The sequence below is a fragment of the Aulostomus chinensis genome, chromosome 15 (genome assembly GCF_037954235.1).
Source record: "Aulostomus chinensis isolate RoL2024-O1b breed Wild chromosome 15, RoL_Achi_v1.0, whole genome shotgun sequence".
NCBI classification, from domain to species: Eukaryota; Metazoa; Chordata; class Actinopteri; order Syngnathiformes; family Aulostomidae; genus Aulostomus; species Aulostomus chinensis.
In genome coordinates this window covers 9,640,098-9,658,703 of record NC_141334.1, presented here as the reverse complement: position 1 = coordinate 9,658,703, position 18,606 = coordinate 9,640,098, and the positions used below count along the sequence as shown (strand labels likewise).

At 43.0% G+C, this 18,606-nt stretch overlaps 1 protein-coding gene across 1 annotated transcript; it reads right to left on the bottom strand.

Annotated features, from left to right (window-relative positions):
* Positions 1–2,949: 2,949 nt before the first annotated feature.
* On the bottom strand, positions 2,950–18,530 carry LOC147248582 (lissencephaly-1 homolog B-like). Its single transcript, XM_086226984.1, has 11 exons — positions 18,335–18,530; positions 10,622–10,917; positions 9,309–9,393; positions 9,140–9,214; positions 8,785–8,991; positions 7,702–7,870; positions 6,802–6,904; positions 5,846–6,074; positions 4,859–4,960; positions 4,329–4,485; positions 2,950–4,218 (listed from the first exon to the last, which is right to left on the bottom strand). The coding sequence occupies exons 2-11, from the start codon at positions 10,651–10,653 to the stop codon at positions 4,145–4,147; spliced, it is 1,233 nt and encodes a 410-aa protein (XP_086083110.1). The 5' UTR covers positions 10,654–10,917; positions 18,335–18,530; the 3' UTR covers positions 2,950–4,144.
* Between the last annotated feature and the right edge of the window lie 76 nt (positions 18,531–18,606).

The window sequence follows — 18,606 nt, the reverse complement described above, 5'->3', positions numbered from 1 at the left end:
ACTGGTAACATGTACTATATACGTGGCTGCATGGTAACAGTCTTTGATTGGACACTGCTCAGTCATATATATATCCTCTACCCCATCACAGGTTCTGACCGTCTCGACCAATCAAAACAGCAGCTCAGACGTACAGCCCTCACCACGCCATGCGCCCTGCCAGCTCAACAAACCCACTAACACCATTACTAACAAGACTATCGAGCCACATGTTAGTTTTTTGTAACAGACACAAACTAAAACTCAAGATGATGTGAAATTCACGCACGCGTGTGTGTGTGTGTGTGTGAGTGAGGGGGTGGGATGAGAGGACATGAATCAAGAAGGAAAAGAGGAGGGAGGGATGAGTGCTGCTGCACATGATGAGCACATGAGCTGCATGAACAAAACTATAGGCATGTATAGTATACAGAGGAGGAGGAGGAGGAGGAGGAGGTGGCTGGGAAAGACAGAGAGATGGGACTGGGGATGAGAGGCAGGAATGGGTTGACCCAGATAGAAGTGCTGCATCACTCATGGATCTACAGAGCAGAACTGAAGAGGAAGTGGTGCAATCAAAGGTGGTGAAACATCGCCACTTGCTCAAAGTATCTTGTACCTTGATTTACCTGATATTGTATAGTGTACAGCATCTGGTTTTGGCCTCACAAAATTCCCGGTTCATACACATTTTTACTGATACATTTCCACAATTATTTTGATCACAAGACATCCCCTGAAATGTTTGCTCACACGTGTAAAAATGAACAAAAAGCCTCCAAGAGAGCCACGTAAAAAAAAAAAAAAAAAAAATCCCAGCGTACTTTTAACAAAAATCTGTGACAAGCTTTGTGGTTTGAAAAGTACATCAGTATCAGCTAGAAGGGAGATTTTTCAGTATTAAATGGACCACGTTTACTCTCATGTGCAGGGTTGATTTCTCCAGTTTCATACTTAGTTGTCCATCTGAGGGAAGAGTGACCACACACACACACACACACACACACACACACAGCCAAGACATGATGAATACAAAAGTTCGCATTCATTTTTGCCCTCACCTGAGACAGGATGAGGGAAAAGATGATAAACCTTTTCCCTCATGTCCATGTGACCCGTCTCACACTTTCGCCAGCAGTAACTGTTGTTCCCATATAAAGTCATGGCACCTCCCAGTATGGTGCACCACTAGAGGGCGCCAGATCTCACCCAAAACTACTCCCCCTATAGGTCCTCAGGCTTTGCAGGGATTAGAAAACTGGTCACGTAAACTACTCATGGCAGCTATAGCAGGATGACATACAAACCTATATATTACCAGAGCCCCTGCAACTGCCTGCGCCTGTAGTGTGTACAGGTTAATACAGAAAAGCCAGACCGAATTAGTGCTGCAGTGTACTCTCACCTGAAACCTGTAAACACTTCATCGTGACATTTTACATGAATCACTGCACCTTTCACTTTCCCTTCATCGCCAGTTGGAGTTTTGTGAGGGAGACAAAATGGGTTGACCCAGAAGCAATGCAAACAGAAAGTGCAATTCTTCTACTCTGTTCTGATGTCTTTAGATTGCGTGAGGCAGAGAGAGTGCTCAGCATGAGAGTGTGCCGGCAGGCGGATGTAGGCCAATGTTTCTACTCCAGTACCTCTGTTGAGAAACAGGATTTTCAGATGGAGACAGGTTTATTACCCTTTTATTAAGTCTCATACAGCCACTTCTCTGTGCTTTCACCTAAGCTCCCCGCCCTCCCTCATCTTTTTCATCCCACCATCCTGCCTGCCCACTACAGGAACCTTGTGCTGCAACCAGTTTCTTTCTGACATCTGCATTTGTCCTTTACCCCACCACTCCCTGTTTTCCCACCCTCAAGGACAGAGCAAGGTGTGGTGCTTGCACACTTGCTGTCCTGGCAACTGTTGCCAGGATACCGCAGAGCACAGGGAGAGAGTAATTACTGTGTGGGTGAGTGAGCGGGGAGCAGGCTGGGGTACCGTACATAATTGATAAAGGCGCCTGAACTGTCCCTGCTGCCTCCTGATGTCTTTGCCTTCCCACCCTGACTTGCAGCGTAAGGCACTGCACTATCTGGGGAAGAAATATCAGGAGTCACTACGCTATCTTCTCCACATCACATTTTTACCTTTATTACCTCTCCCTCTCATAAGTGGTCAATTACTGAAAATGTCACAGTTGATTAGTTCCTCTTCTTTCTGCAGTAATAGCAACAAGTCAGCATCTGACTCCTGATGAATGCCAAAAAAAACAAACAACAAAAAAACCCCAAAAAACCAACTAGTGTGTGGGATCAAATCAGCATCTGACCTCCCCCCCCCCCAACCCACCCCACCAAAACCCCAAAAAACCCCACAACTAGTGTGTGGACTCAAATCAGCATCTGTGCTGCTGAGCTCCATTGCTGTACATAAATATTTTCGGTCTGCTGTAGCAGCTTTGACCCACTTCTTTCTAAATGCTTTAGTCTGATGAATTTCACCAGGCTCAAATCCTTCATTAAAATGAACAATTATGTGGGACCCAGGTGTGAGATCACACACACACACTTGCACAAGACACTGGCCACCGTGTCCAGTCTCCAGGGCACTAATTTCTGTTTTCCCATAGCCAAAATGTAGCACTCCTAAAGCCTATCTCCTCCTCAGAATATCAGAGGATGTCCTAATTCAACAAAACAAACAATACCAGATTGGGTAATTTAGAAATTCTAAATTCCAAGTTAAAAAAAAAAAAACAGAAAAAAAGTAAGTCATTTCAACATACAGTGTATATCAGTATCGTTCAAATGTAGTCAGAGGTTTTAGTCAGTGGAGTGTTTGTAAATTTAGGTGAGGAAGGATCTGACCTGGCTATGAAACTTTACATCCTGCGTGACTCCCAGATGTTTTTCCTTTCAGCTCCGTTTGATCCACTTCACCAAAAAAACAGAACAAAACAAAACACACAAATAGATATCTTATATTTACAGAATTTTATTTCATTATGTTGCAAACAATGACATCCAGATATATTGATACACAACTTTTACTGTGCGTGTATGTGCATTTGTGAGTGTATGTGTGTGTAAAGAGAGCAGTGAGACCACAGAAAGCAGAATGAAAATCCCGTGTGAGGGAGCCCTCAATGGGGTTAACAAGGCAGATAAGCGAGCAAGAGGGCACCGGGCGATTCTCTTGGGCGACACACCCACACACACACACAGAAACCTCATAAAAGATGAGCAGACCTTTTCCTCTTTTGTTATGGGGGGGTGTGTGTGCCAGTGCTCTCAACAGCTTAGGGATCATTAAGGTCCTGTGGGTGTCTACTAGAAAGCAAGTTTGTTAAACGAGATGAAGTAGCATGAATGAACACAGTGGGTGAGGATCTTTGCCACCTCCCCTCCCTCCCCTGACCAGAGGACAGATGGTGGAGAGACTCTCCTGTCAAATATACACACACACACACACAATGTATACACACTTGTACACGCGCACTCACCCACAGAACCTTGTGTGATTGCTGCATCCTGCTTTATTCTTTCTACAACTAATCGTCTCCTGGACCGCCTCCGTTCATCTTCTTTCGTTTCCACGTTCTTTCCTCACACCCTCTCTATCAGCACCCGCACAGTGACATACCACAACAATGGAGGCATGGAGTGAAACAAAACTAAACAGAACCTAAACCCTCCGACGAGGGTCGCCATTGGTTTCAGTTAACCGGGATCCACCTGCGCCAGCACACAGGGATATTTACCCTTTGACCCGACAAGAAGTCATGACAACAGTATGCAAATGCTGCAAAATTAACAGTACATCTTTTTTTTTTGTTTGATTCACCATGCAAGGTATACGTCTCATTTATTTTTTGAGTGTGTTTATGTGTCAGAGATTGCGTGACATTTATTAAGCGTACCCTACATCCAGAATAATTTACATAAAAGGACAATAGTCATCTTAATAGGGCTGGACTGATGAAGGGGGAAGCAGGGGGGGAAGGGGAAGTGGGAAGGGAGTAAAGCACCATGGTCACCTATGGTTTGGAGTGCGGGAGTTGAAGGGCTGGGACTCAGGACAGAGGTGAGAGGGCTGAGGTGCAGGGGTGGGGCTTTAGGTTTGCTTTTGGAGTTGGGAGGGAAGCAGGACGGGGTAGAGACAGGAAGCGGTCTCAGCGGCACTCCCAGACTTTGACTGTCTGATCAACACTGCCTGTCACCACGTAGGGAGCAGTCTTATGGAAATCTGAAAGAGAGGGAAACATTTTTAAGAAAGCTGCGTTAAACACAAGCTGTGTGTGACAAATGGAAGGTTTGGGGTTTTTGTTTTACTATGAGGAGCAGAAGGTGTCTCACCAAGAGAGGTAACAAAGTGTTCATGGGCACACAGCGTCTTCATGCAGCGTTTGTTCTTGTAGTCCCAAATCCTAATGGTTTTGTCATCAGCACAGCTCACTATGAATCTCCCTCCAGGATGAACCAATACACCACGCACCCAGTTGTCATGTCCCACCTAAAGAAACAAGACTGATAACTGACCACATCCACCGTGTCCCCTCATCTCTTATCCAAAAGACCAAACAAACATAACCCAGACAGCACACTCAACTGACACTTTACCCCCTTCTCTCTGGCCTAAGTATAGACTACCCATATGCACACAGGCCTATTTTAGCAAGAGAATCATCCCTGCAGCCATACAAGCTTAAAATGTGTGACATTCTTCAGCTACAAGAAGTCCAGTCAGTCGTGAGTTTCAATCCCCGTTTCTGTAATTGTTGTGTAACACAAGGTGTTTCTCGAGAATTGTTTTGTACATCTCTGTAAAGGAATGCCCTCCTTGAGGATGTCATCGGTCTTATCTACGCAACACTCAGACTGCTCACCAGAGTCATGAGGCAGATGCCAATGCTGACATCCCACATCTTGATTGTTTTATCTCTGGATCCAGAGAGAAGGAAGGGGCCTGGCTTTCCACTCTTTTTGCTCTGGAGACAGGTAACATGGAAGAAACAGTGAATTAGAACACGTCACAGCAACAAGATGTCACAGCCTTCAAACTGGTGGGTCTTTCGTGGCCCACCTGTCCTAGAACACAGTTCACATGAACCCAAAGCAGTAATGATGACGATTTTGATCCAACATGTATATCGCTTTATTAAGTTTTGATATTTTTTATGAAGATAAAGCCTGTTTGTAAATTTGATGTGGCGTTTTTGGACGAGACCGCCCAATGATCTCAGATAAGGTTGTAGTATTTATTCACTGACAAACCACCCAAACTGTACACGCACAAGAAAATTCCAGAAATATTCAGGAACATGTAGCTTGTGTGGAGCCAACCCTGCTGAATAAAAAAGAAAAGAAAAGAAAAGAAAAAAAGATCTTTGTTATTATAAAGCTGTTTGATTCAGAAAATAGGGCCAAAGCGACACTACCACCATGCTCTCGAGAAATGTAGTCAAACTAACACTGAATTCCCAGAAGCTAACAATACCCAAGAAAGTGTTGAGTTGTTCTTCACACATCCCCAGACGCTGCAACTTTGCTATAACAACTTTAAACTTGAACTTTGTGACTTTAATTACAGCAAATCAAACACAACTTGTAAAAACACATCCATTGCTGTCGTGCTGAACCGCGTGTGACAGATTTTTAACGGCATCTCATTTGTGTGATAAAACAAATTGTGAAGTATATGAAAAAGCACCACTTGCCTCCCATTTCCACCTGAGATTACAGTGCTATTTAATAAAGAGGGTCAGTTCTATCGAGGCGCTCATGAACGCACATGGTTGGCGTGCTGTAAACAACAGTGGGAAACCCTGCAGCTGAAGCAAACACTACATGATGTATGGAAAATGCAGACATACCTCTGAGCCTGTAGCCTCCAGGATGGTGGGGTGGGCATTGTCAGGGGCCCAGGCGATACATTCTACAACATGCTCATGCTCCCGCAACTCAGCTTTGCATTCCTTCGAGGCGACCACCCAAACACGCACCGTCTGGTCATTGGAGCAGCTGGCGATCAATGAGCCATCCTGGTTGGGACGCACCATCCTCACCCATTCCCTGTGGCCTGTAAAGGTCTTCACACAGTACCTGCAGATGGAAATATTATACAGATATACGAAACTGAGTACATTTGCAACTCACATGACCAAAAAGTTATGTGAAAATAAATAACTTAACTTCGGCCCCATAGAATTCTAATAAAATCAACAGGGTACAGAACAAGAAAAGGGCCATCAATCTATGTCCATATTTTCACTGCATTTTCCATAACAAGGGAGGGGCCCTCGTTGTTGTGGGTGGAACCAGTGCGACATCAGACCCATGAGTCTAGATCAAGACCACACAGCAATATAACACATACAAGACTCTTGCCTGTACAGTTGTTATGACCTAAGTTGTGTGTTGTTTTTAACTGGCACCAGTTGACACCAGTTAGGGGTTCTGTGCAGTAATGGCTGCCCAGGCCGAGCCTGTGAACATTTATCTGCATCTCTTGCCATGTATATCTATAGCACGTCAGACGAAGCAGCAGTGCAGGTCCAGAGTATCTGGCTTTACAAGTATCGCCATAGATACTTCATAATACTCCATAATAGGAGCAGGAGAGTGACCACAGTCCCTTCGCCATGGCCATGGCCCCACAGAGATCACCACATGTGGAGATGCAGCCCTAGCATTAACCATATCCAGTTTCAACCACAGCTCCGACTAGGCAGCTACAGCTGGGATCACAGACTGAGGCTTCATAGCCTACAGCCACATTTTTTCCATAATTGAGCAGCTCTATGTGACTATGAGGCTCCCCCTCACTTACCCAGTGGCCACCTCCCACATCTTGATGGTCTTGTCTCTGGATGCAGACACTATGTGGTCACCATTTGGCATGATGGCTACAGAGGACACGTTGTGATCATGGCCTAGACGATACAGCCAAGAGGTTAGTTGTGTAAATGGTCCCAGGTTATGTTATTATTCAAACAAACAAGTCATGAGCATCCAAAAATGTAGATTTTGTTAAAAACAAAAACCTTTCATCAGATTTCTGAGTTTTGCATTCAGTTTCTTAAAAAATGAACATGCAGTAATCCTTCACACGTGCTGTCTTGTTTGCGTAATATATAACCAAGTTTAGTGAAACTGGTTCCTCACAAGACGGATTCTCAAAGTGGAAGGGGGGTGAGCAAAATGCTAACTTTTATGTTAACATCATGCCTTCCAAAATAAGTCTGATCATCAATGAGTATCTTGCATGTTCGGTGATTACATCAAGTCAAACGGTTTACTGTTCAGGAACTCTCATATTTCCAATATATGCGATGTGGCATGATACAACGTTCTCAGTCCATCCTGACAATTACTGAGCATTTCTAATGAGCTATTCAATACAGATCAGAGATGCTTTACTTCATCAAACATTCCATGTTGGTGACCTGACCTTTATTTTCATTGTGTTACATATCAATGGTGCCGTGGAAGAACACGACCGTTAAAAGCATTGGTGGTCACTTGCAATAAGTTTCATTATTGCGGAATATTAGCAGCTATTTATGAGTCAGGGACAGAGAAAACTTCAAAGTGTCGATGATCAATACATATTGCTATTGTTTTATTCCCCGGGTCCCATTTCCAAATCAGATTCTACATAACAAGCGTTGTGTCACTGTATTAGTAATAACATGCAACAATCTTCGCTATTTTGGTAATTATCTCTTACCATGCATGGTTCGGATACACTCAAACCCCTGGAAGTCCCAAAGTTTGATGCTCATGTCAGCTGAACACGAAGCCAACAACTTCCCCGTCTGGTCAAAGGAGATGTCTTGCACAGAGTCTGTGTGGCCTTTGAGGGTGCGCTCAAAGTCCCCAGCCTCATAGTCCCACACCTATCACACGCATATACAGTAAGTCTGACAACAGCTTTCTGACAAACAAACCAAACCCATCAGGAAATTACTGAAAACAGTCCAGTTCCATTACGAGCAAAAACAGCTACAATAACATTAGCGGTGTTACAATATATGTATAAATTATTACTGTCAAATGTGTCTTTCACACATTCCCTTAGTGTACCCTACACCAAGTGCATCGACAATCTCAAGCATGAATGGCAAAAAGAGAGACGAGCTGGTTAAACTGTTGGTACAAATAAAGCTGTGGCACACAATTCAAAGTAATAAAAATTGATATGATCAATGAATGCAGAGGCAGACAGGGAAAAGGAAGATATGGGCTAAAAAAAAAAAGAAAAAGCTTTTGCATGTTTTCCGAGGGACAAAGCTCTGGGAGCATCAGCCCATCTAGACATGGATGAGCAGTGACAAAGCAGAAAAAGGGAACTGAGCGAGGAGGGAAGGAAAGTAAGTAGTGAGGGAGGAGGATGAAAAGGGAGGAGGAGAAAGGGGGGGGCGTGTTGAAGCAGAAGCGCTGAGGATGAAAAGGGAGCACAGCCTCAGATCTGCAGTACAGCTTTGATGTGGAGGGTCAGAGCTGCAGAGGCGATGTTGTGGAGCACTGCAACACTCGCTGATTGTGCTCATAAACGCTGTGAAGAAGGAGTGTGTGCACACTTAACATCCCCAACGATGCAATTTATGATGCAAACATATACACTAGGGCTGTAACCAGATATTCTTGATTTGAACAGATAATCAAACTGAGCACTGGAGATGGTTTCAGTTTACAGTTGAGACCTGAACACGATGAAGTTAGTATTTCTGAGGAGGGCTATTATGTTGCAGTAACACCATTGGATGTAGCAACCGATATAACAGGTAAATTAATTAATTCAATCACACACCTTTATGGTAGCATCCTCAGAGGCCGTGACCATGACGGAGAAGACAGGGTGAAATATGACACGTGTGACTGGAGCGCGGTGCCCACTTAGGGCATATCTTTCTGGGGGACGGGGAATCCACTCCTTGGGGTCTCTCTTCTGACCCACCGGTCCCCCGTGTGTCATCTCCTCCTTTGCTTCGTTCAACTTTGACTCCAGCTCCATCACCTGCAGCAGAGAGGTGAGGCAAGAGGTCAACGTGTGAGCTGTTTCAAGAGTGTAAAGTGTAATTACTTCTTTAGACAGCCACACCATTAGACCCGTTTAGTTTGGCAATAATTAAACACATGATGAGCCAGTACATTAATATCCTTACCTTTTTCTGTAATCTGATTACAGAAGTCCATTTCTTTTCCAAAAGTCCTGCATACTTTTTATCTACTTCTTCATTCTATGAACAGAGGACAAAACACAAGACACTGAGTACAAGAAAGCACATTCCTCTTAGTGAGACATAAATGTTTAACAGTTTTCCGTCTCCTCACCATATCTAACTCTGCCTCTTTCTTGAAGGTGGAATAGGCCTCCTCATATCCATTGGAACGGAGATAGTCAGCTATAGCTCGGTTTCTGAGAAGAAGTGAATTGAAATGAATTTCTGGTCGGTGTTAATTGGTTACAAATTATGTATGTATGTATGTACCGCCACAGATTCTTGTGTTTATCCACTGACGCTCAAATGATCAGAATCTGTGAGATTTCATTAATTAAAAGTGAAATTTAAATTAAATCACAAGGCTAAATGAGGATGTATTTTATTAAATATCAGCTCCTAAACAGAAGAGCTGAATCCTCTGTTAAAAAAAAAAAAGAGAAAATGAGAGAAAAATCAAACCACGGCACCCTGTGTAACAGATGGGAGCACTGGGTTTCCAGTTTCACAGTTCGGACTTAAATGTAAGCAAATCTAAATAACTGCCAAAATAAAATACTATCCACAAGGGAAGACAACAAAATGTAAGGACTGAATTCCTGGGAAACTGTACTGTGCTACTATGGAAACTAGAGACACAGAGGTAAAACTGAGCGAGGACGAGGCAACTACAAGCACATGGCAACACACAACATGAACATAAATAACACTGTATGCTGTTATATCAATGTGTGTGGAACATCTCTTGTGCTCTGTGAGGGTGAATACTTCATGAGTAAAAGCTATATTTAGGTTGGGATTGCAGCACACTTATGGGTTGCTGATCAACTCAACCCTGATATGTATTTTAACATTGGAACACAACTGGCAGCAGAAAATCCAGTGATTTAAATCCATCGCGAATTTTAACTCATCAAAGCATAAACAGTGCGGATTTTCACACCAGGATGATAAGCTACAATTTCTGTGACTGCGCTGGGATGTATTGAACTGCGGCAGATACCATGTGACCAGACGAGTACAGAGCTGCTCCAGGAACCAACCATAATTTTTTTTAAAGTCCCTCCTCCTCCGACCCGGTCACATCTCCGCTTCTGTCGAGTGCATTATGAAATATTCACCAAATACCTATCAAGTGAAATCCCCAAGCTCACGTCTCTTCCTCACATTTCTTTTATCATTCCTGTAAAGGAATAAATTGTCCTACTACATCTGCATTAACCTACTCTGCACACTAAAACAGACATTCCCTAGCTTTCTATTAAAAGAAAACATCTCTATGCCTCCGGACAAACATCTAGGTATTGCTAAAAAGCCCACATGCTCTTACAGGACAGTACACTTCTGTATGTTTATGTACATGTCAGAGCTTGTTTGCATGTGTAATGAGCCTTCAAACCCGCATAATTACATCCAGGCACTTACAGTTCATCTCTTTGTCTCTGTGACAGCACCATGGTGGCTGCTGTTCTCTCCCTCTTGGGGAGCTGAGGGTGAGGTGATGGTCTGGGGAAGGGTTTGGCAGAGCGATGTGCGGTTGAGTGGCGTCGAATCCCTCAGTGACGTTGTTCCTTTAAAGAGATACTTGGAGGTGGCACGAACAATGCCACGCAGAGGAAGGTGGACCGGAGATACTGGCTGTCGGTCAATTGACGGGACAAAGGCGCCACAAGAATTCACAATGGTCCAAATCTCACTCACTTATCAGATGAGCCCATCACCTGATGAAGACAGACAGGAGAGGAGAGTAGGTTAAATCAGCAAAGGCAACATTACTAGGTACACTTAGGTCACATTTAACAATTAAACTAGGTTCCATATTTAAGACAAAAATGTTAACCACAGCCATTCTTATTCGTCATGAGTCTAATCTGTTGTCAAGCCCTCAGAAGCAGTTTTGTAATGTGCACTTTCAAGTCTGTGTTCAACATTTGATGCCAAGATCCCCTGGTAAGATTAAACTTTCCACGGGGTTGGAGTGAAATGGAGCTGACAGGCAAGAATACAGGGAAATAGAGGAAGTTTAATCAAACGTCGCAAGCAAGCAGTGGGCATGTCCTAGCTGCATTAATTAGTCATGCTAACATCAGCATTTCCCATACATAGCTTCTAGTTGGGCAACCCACCTTGTCTAATGGTGGCATTCTGGCAGTGTGCATGCAGCATTTGACATTACATTTAACAAAATGAATCTGAAATGATCTGTGAGAGACACTCTCCTCTTATTCTGAGAGCATACCACTCAATCCAATCATATCTGCACTGTGGCAGACCTGAAACTCCACCTCCTGCATGATCTAAACCTCAGAATGCAGTATAATAATAATAATAATAATAATAATAATATAATAAGCAATGGATCTTCAGAGGGATTTTACCTGCTTTGAACAAATGATCTAATCAGATGAAAAAAAAAAGTTAGGCTCACTTCGCTGCGCCTGTGTTAATAATGATGTTGACAATGGAAATTATAAACATGTTCTTGTTTCACTATGCTTTTGGTCTTCAACGTTGGGACAACGTAAACCCCCCGGCAGAAGAGCACAGACAAACAGAACACAATCGAAACATTAAACATGCTATTCAGTGATTGTGAAGCTAATAGTTGTAGTCACTTTCTGAGCTTCAGTGCTGCTGGCACATGGTGCCACAAAAGCACTAAGCTGCTTAGTGGCTAGACCAGACAACCTAGAGTCCGTGTGTGTGTGTGTGTGTGTGTGTGTGTGCGCGCAAGTGTTTCTAAGAGAGCACAAGTCCTCCATATAGCTGACAGGGTAATATAAAGAAGGGACTGGATGCTAGCTAACAGGATTAAAGGCAGACATGGAGCAGGGACCTTAACGGCAAGCCGCCCTTGTCTGCATCATTGTCTGCTGCATCACAACTGTCTTTTGCCTGTTGCTGATGCTTTCAGTGGAAGCATGAAAGTGCACTAGACAACATTTAGCATGGGACGAGCAACCTAAAAGACCAGCGTCATAGAACTACTCTTACCTGCAAACATGAGGAACGCTCTGAGATGACAGGACAGAGTTTGTGACTTGAGCGGAGAAGCACGTTCAGCATAGTTCAATTACAGCCGCTTTACCAAACGGACCAATGTCTACACGTCTGCATAACCAAGACAGTCTCTGCAGCTTTAACTGGCTGAGACTTCTGAGGTTCACCAGCAATTGTGTTTGATAAAAGTTGTAAAAAGAAACTAGATATACCATGCAAAATAAGTAGTTAATAGTAGATCTGTTAAATGTATTTTCAAGAGTCATGGAACTATTCTCCAGGTATTGCTTTGACAAGCAAATCTACAGATACCAGGGCATAGTGCTTCTGTACGAACAAGGCCAGAGTCATAAATTCAGAATAAGTGTTCAAAGTCCCAGCTAACCATCAGACTTATCAAAGGAAAAATAATGTGCATGTTTATTTATTAAACCACCTCTGTGATTGTTAGTTTGATAAATTTATTCAGATTAACAAGATGCTCGAATATGGAATACATTTCAAAAATGGTGAGCGATACAAAAATATATTTTAGCTTCATAGGTTGAAGACTGAGATATTTCAGATATATGTTGTTATTGCAGGGTTTGTGCTTATTGCAATTTGTGCCCATCTGGTCGGGGGAATGAATGTTAGAACTCCTCAATACCTAAGAGCAGCTCCCACGTTTATCTTGCCCCCTGCTTAAAGTGAGGGGTATCAGCACCAACTTTAGCCCAAGCTCTAGCATGGCAGAAAATAAACACAAATGCAGCTAGTTTCAGAGATCTGAGGAAAAATAGACAGGCTAGAAGACAATGGCCTAATGGAGGTAAACGTGCAACTTCAACTGTCTGGGATTGGCCTGTAGTGCTCATGAGATAAGGTGAAGTATCAGGGAGATACTGAATGGACCCTTCCTGGTGCTGGTGCACCATGATTTGGGCGCCTTTGTCAACAAACAGCAAAACAAATGTGTACTCCATAATACAAATTAAAACAAAACAAACACCCTGAGTGCAGGCTTGAGTTCTGAGCCAGCTAACATCTATACTGGGGAGCAAACTTAGGTGGAGATGCCAGCAGGGGCCTGTTGAAATGATCTTCACATTAACTCGAGGCTCATTCATATTAGGAGTGTTTAATAAGGACATACTTCAACAAACCAAATGTCTACTTAGGGGATCTAATGTCAACAGCAGCTGCAGATTAAAAATGACTTGGAATGAATATGGAAAACAATTAACAGATTATTCCAATAAAAGGAAAGCGGCAAAAATATGGAGTATTTTCCCTAATTCATGTTTCTTAGTCGGGAACCTTGTGTCTGCTTCTTGTACTACTTCAATATAGTAGAGCAGCCAACAGTAAGGGCTGTATGATGATTGGCTCACTACGGATTCATCTTGAGATGAAGAGAGGAGAGGATGTCATCTTGGGTCATCTCAGGATCAGAATAATTATCGTCATACAACTTTCTGTTTTAATAAGGGATGCAAAACCAAACTATAAAAAGATGGAACCATTCAATAAACAACCAAAGGTTTTCTTTGTGTGTAGATACAGCAACTTTTGAGTTCAGCAAGGACAGATAACTTATGTTAAGTTGTGTCTCTGCTAGGTGAGCAGCACACACACACACACACACACACTCCCAGGGTGAGTGACTGCTGCATCTAAATGAAAACATCACCGACACTTGATCCAGTTACAGAGTGGACAGAGAAACCTCACTACCGACAAACAGCACAGCAGCGGACTGACTGTGGACATCAACAATTCATGGTGCTGTGATGCAGAGGTGGTTTATAATCATGGACCGTAGCATTTATTTGCTGATAACAACAGCTTTAACTGCACACTCACAGCTACGTTTACAAGCCCATTACAGACGGTGAGATTTTGGTAATCTTTTGAGTTTAACGCAAGCCACATTGTGCGACACGGATCTAAAAACTTTGGTAAGACATCAATGCAGGCCGCATGACACCACCTCCTGAATCATAGGCTGCAATGCAAGTCAATTATATGTCATCAGTGGCATTACTGGCCACATTCCTACTGGTTTGTCAGTAGATGTGTGTCATAGCAGCAGGCCTACACTGTAATAGTTATGTTTCTGGCACGGTCAGACTTTAGTCACGGGTTATCTTTGGTCAGCGGACTGAGATAACAGTGGACTTGGAATCTCTCTCACAGTGCAATGTAGGACAACCATTTTGGAGTCAGGACAAGGAATATTTCCACATCTTCCTCCATCTGAAATGTCTCAAAATTGCACAGCATATACTGGTTTTAGAGCCTACTTGGGGTCACACTAGGAGACCTGTACCATGCCCAAGCACATTTGCCTCTTAAAGCCTGGTTCTGGCCCAGGCTCGGTGCACTTCTCTTGTACTGGCATGATTGGAAGAGGTGGGCTTCAGCATGGTACACTTACAAGCATGGGCCTGAACAGCTGCTACGCACACCCAGCCGCACTTATAGCAAGTAGCCAATTCTGATGTCAGAGCCTGACATGAGAACAGATTTTTACTCTCTCTTCCTGTTGGGAGGGGGGACAATCATGCTTCGGCACAGTACAGGGCAACCCGGCCAAACGTGAGTACTGTCTTATTGCCAACTTCAATTCACTCTGCCCACTGCTCCTTTTCCCCAATGAATATGGAGTACGTTTGCTAGAAAAATACTAGCCTACCAAAATATTAATGATGCAGCATAAAAAGACATCAATAATCCGTGATCTTTTCCACAGCCTTGCAGTGATTTTGTGCCTAGACCAGGGGTCGGCAACCTTACACGCTCAAAGAGCCATTTGGACCTGATTACCATGGAAAAGAAAACATCAGGGGCCACAAAAACCTTTTGACATCTAAAATGAAGATAACACTGCATATATCGTTTGTTACGGAGAAAATGAAATTTTAATTCCATATGCAACATTTCTTCAGAAACTGTCCTTTTCTTGGATTTGTCCATGGTTGGGCTACCAGGGATCGAGAAGTTCAATAAATTGCGTGCCGGCGGGTGTCACACATCCAGGACTGTAACGAGTATTTTGTGTGGCAAGAAACTGAACACGTTTTATTTTGATGCCACAATATTGCCATAATCTTTAAATTTAGAATTACATTGAAAAAATGACAAATTAAAATAAATTTAAATCAAATACTCATTATATACTTTCCAAAGCCACAGGGACCAAGAGGGATCAAAGATCCACATGTGGCTCCGGAGCTGCGGGTTGCCGACCCGTGGCCTAGACATATCCAGACTTAAAAGGAAATTTTGGAAAAATTCAAACAAACTAGTACCTCAAATTCTACACTCCAACCTGACTGAGGGCAGAACATGATAAAAAATATGTGGTTTCCAAACCTATCATCACAAGCTAGTCAAAACTCTCCATTTACGAGGCAATTCACCCTCCCCTAAGGTCATGAGCTTTGGGAAGTGACCAAAACAATGAGATCATGGATACCAGCAGCAGGAGTTAGGTTCATTCATGAAGTGGTTGAGCAGATACATGGCTTAGTATTGAAAAGAATGATGATTCATAGATAACTAGACTGGACTACAATCACTGGACAGGACACACTAGTGCAAAATGAAGAGTGACCCCTTAGTAAAAATGTCATCTAAATTTGAAGTATTGTTCACTTTCTCTGTTCCAGCTTTGTGTCTGAGTCTGGTCTCCTATTAGAATAGTAAGGTACCCTCTCCACTGATACCAGCAAAATATTACACACCAGAGTTCTGTAGATGGCGTGGTTGCCACTAAGAATTTGCATTGCGATCCAGAAACATTCGAGAACCATTACCAACTATGACTCATCACCACGTTTATTAATCCCTTTCATCAATGCCAGCATGTTTGTCTGGCAGTTGCTCACTGCAAACAATTATGTCTATGCCACTGTAAGGAAAAAAAAGAAAGAAAAAAGAGCCATTTTGGCATGTTCAAATGTTACAGACAGGCAAGCCTGCATAATCATACTCCATAGTCCTTCTATACTGTACTGAGACGCAGAGATAAGCAAATCTCTGCAGGCCTATTCAACCCCCCCCCCCCTAAAAATCTGATTAAGAATCGACAAAAACAATATGACCCATAAGAATCAATAGGCATCAATAAAATCTTGTCAGTTCCCATCCCAAGATGCCGCTGCAAAAGTAAGTAAGAAGTAAGGCCTCCTGTACACTGCGATTTTTGCAATCTCAAAGTTTATTGCAATTCATACCATGTTCCACAGATCTAATAATGTTGGGTAAGATCATCAATCTGATGCATGTACACTGTGAGAACCGAGTCACAGGATGCGACTCAATACCCAGCGTCATTATTTTAAGTCATCAGCAAGCGTCCGATTGCAGCAGCAATGATGAATACCAATGACACACAGAAAGAGGCCAGCCCTTGCCATAGTGGCTTTCATGTATGAGAAAAAGCTAAAAAAGAGGAAGCGATACATGGAGACATATGTTCATGGGCATGGCATGGGAAAAGAGACCAACTTGTGATGCTTATTTTTGCAAGGAGGGCTTGAGGTAAGTAATATTATTGTGAGCATGTCTGTGGGATTGCACAGAACAACGCCATTTTCATACTGCACTTTTATTAGTTGACATAGGAGTCACATTGGGAGATGATCGTCTTTAATTTCTGGCACTCACAGACCTTTGTCCCAGGCTACCTTTGGTTACAAGGCCATGATGACTCCCGCTTTTTGAACTTCTCTCCCAGTGCGACATAGGACCACTTTTTTGGTGATCAACATACGAGCCATCTTTCAACAAGAAAACCCAAAATCTCACAGACTTTACTGGCATGTTGCTTAGTTTAACTGCAGCCACTATCTTGAAGCGTGTCTGATAGGTGTGGATATAGGTCAAAGTGTAGCAGAACTAAAAAAAATTAAATTAATTAAAAAAAAAAAGCCTTGTAATAGGTAAAACTTTCAGATGCAGGAGTTAATGGAAACTTAATTGGATATCACCCATCTTCATTCCCCGATCTACACAAGGCCTTACCTCTACTAATATGCAAAAACAGCAACTGAGCTACCACTCAGCCTTGCATCATCTAGTAAAACAAGCAAATGAAACAGATCACTTTCACTAACACCCTTCAGATAAACACTATACAAGCTTGTTTGTTGACAATGTTTCATACTGATCCTCTTTTAGGTCTCCACCCTGACTGCAATTACTCAGACCTCGGCGGATGATAATGAGGGGGTTAAACATTGCATGAAAACGACCCGTAAATTGACCAACGACAGCTTTTAATGCAAAACGGGTGACGTATTTCCAAGATTCGTTGGCCACAAGGGCAAAGTTGCAGTCATGGCTCAGCAACGCCCTTTTCATTTAGCGTTAGCTGCACACGATAACGCAGACGCTAACCAGACCTGTCACTTCGAGCAGACTCGATGTAACTGCACAGAGTCACCATCCAAATCACACAAAGGGCGTTGGTCTAGGCCAAAACGTAGCTTAACATGCAGCTTGACGACATTGTTCCTTGTTATAAATCAAATACAAATTAAATGCGTATGAGCATTGGTAATCTATCATAAAATTTGATTATCGGACGATCAGGCGTGAGATATCCGTGGTTTGATGTTCTATAGACAATATACCATTTCCACAAAGAAAACATTCATAATACGGATTTTGACATTAGACTAGTGCATTTATAACAACGTCAAAATGTTTGCAGCCGGCTGGGTAAATATGGCAGCCTGCTGACAGCACCCAACTTAGCTTAGCCGGCTAACTTACCACCACCCATCCCTAACCAACTTTCATAAATAGGCGTAGCTAACGTAGCCAAATGTTCGGCAAGGTTTAATAACAAATGTTTGGACAAACCTAACGCCTTTACCGATGAACATAAAATCACCTACAAGACGACAAGGCCGTTCAGTACAGTTAAAAAATACCACCTTGAGTTTAAATTAATGCTTAATCTCGAAGTGGATGCTTTTGAAAACGCCTGCTTTGGCACTTAGCATAGCTTAGCTTAGCTTTCGGCCTCTCCGCCATTTTGAGATCGGTACGAGAAAGCGCAGACACTGCAGGCAATTCGTCGTCAAAAATAACAAGTCTTACAAGTGCCCAAACAAAACACAGAGGCATGTAAAACTACTAACTCACCATCCGTCAAATAGCGATCCACATATCCCCTAAGCTGGTCAAGCGTTAAGCATACGAAGGTAGCCTGGTTTTGATCTGCTAGTGTGACTTTTCACATCACCCGGCAGGCGGTCAGATTTTTCTCCTCTTTGGTACCATCGCACTCGCCCGGCCCCAGCTAACGGTCGCGATCGAAAAGCGGCTGCGCGCACGTTGAGGGTGACCAGAGGCGCGCAGCGTGCACGTCCCTCGCTCTTGGAATTAAAAGAATACACCATGAGATAATGGTTGCA

What these genes read in the sequence shown, in the direction of transcription:
- LOC147248582 (XM_086226984.1), bottom strand. Translation starts at nt 10,653, where the DNA reads ATGGTGCTGTCACAGAGACAAAGAGATGAACT. An exon ending in TGGAGGCTACAGGCTCAGAG is followed by an intron (nt 4,961 to 5,845) that starts GTATGTCTGCAT and finishes ACCTGTCTCCAG; the next exon opens with AGCAAAAAGAGTGGAAAGCC. An exon ending in GCATCTGCCTCATGACTCTG is followed by an intron (nt 4,486 to 4,858) that starts GTGAGCAGTCTG and finishes TTGTTTCTTTAG; the next exon opens with GTGGGACATGACAACTGGGT.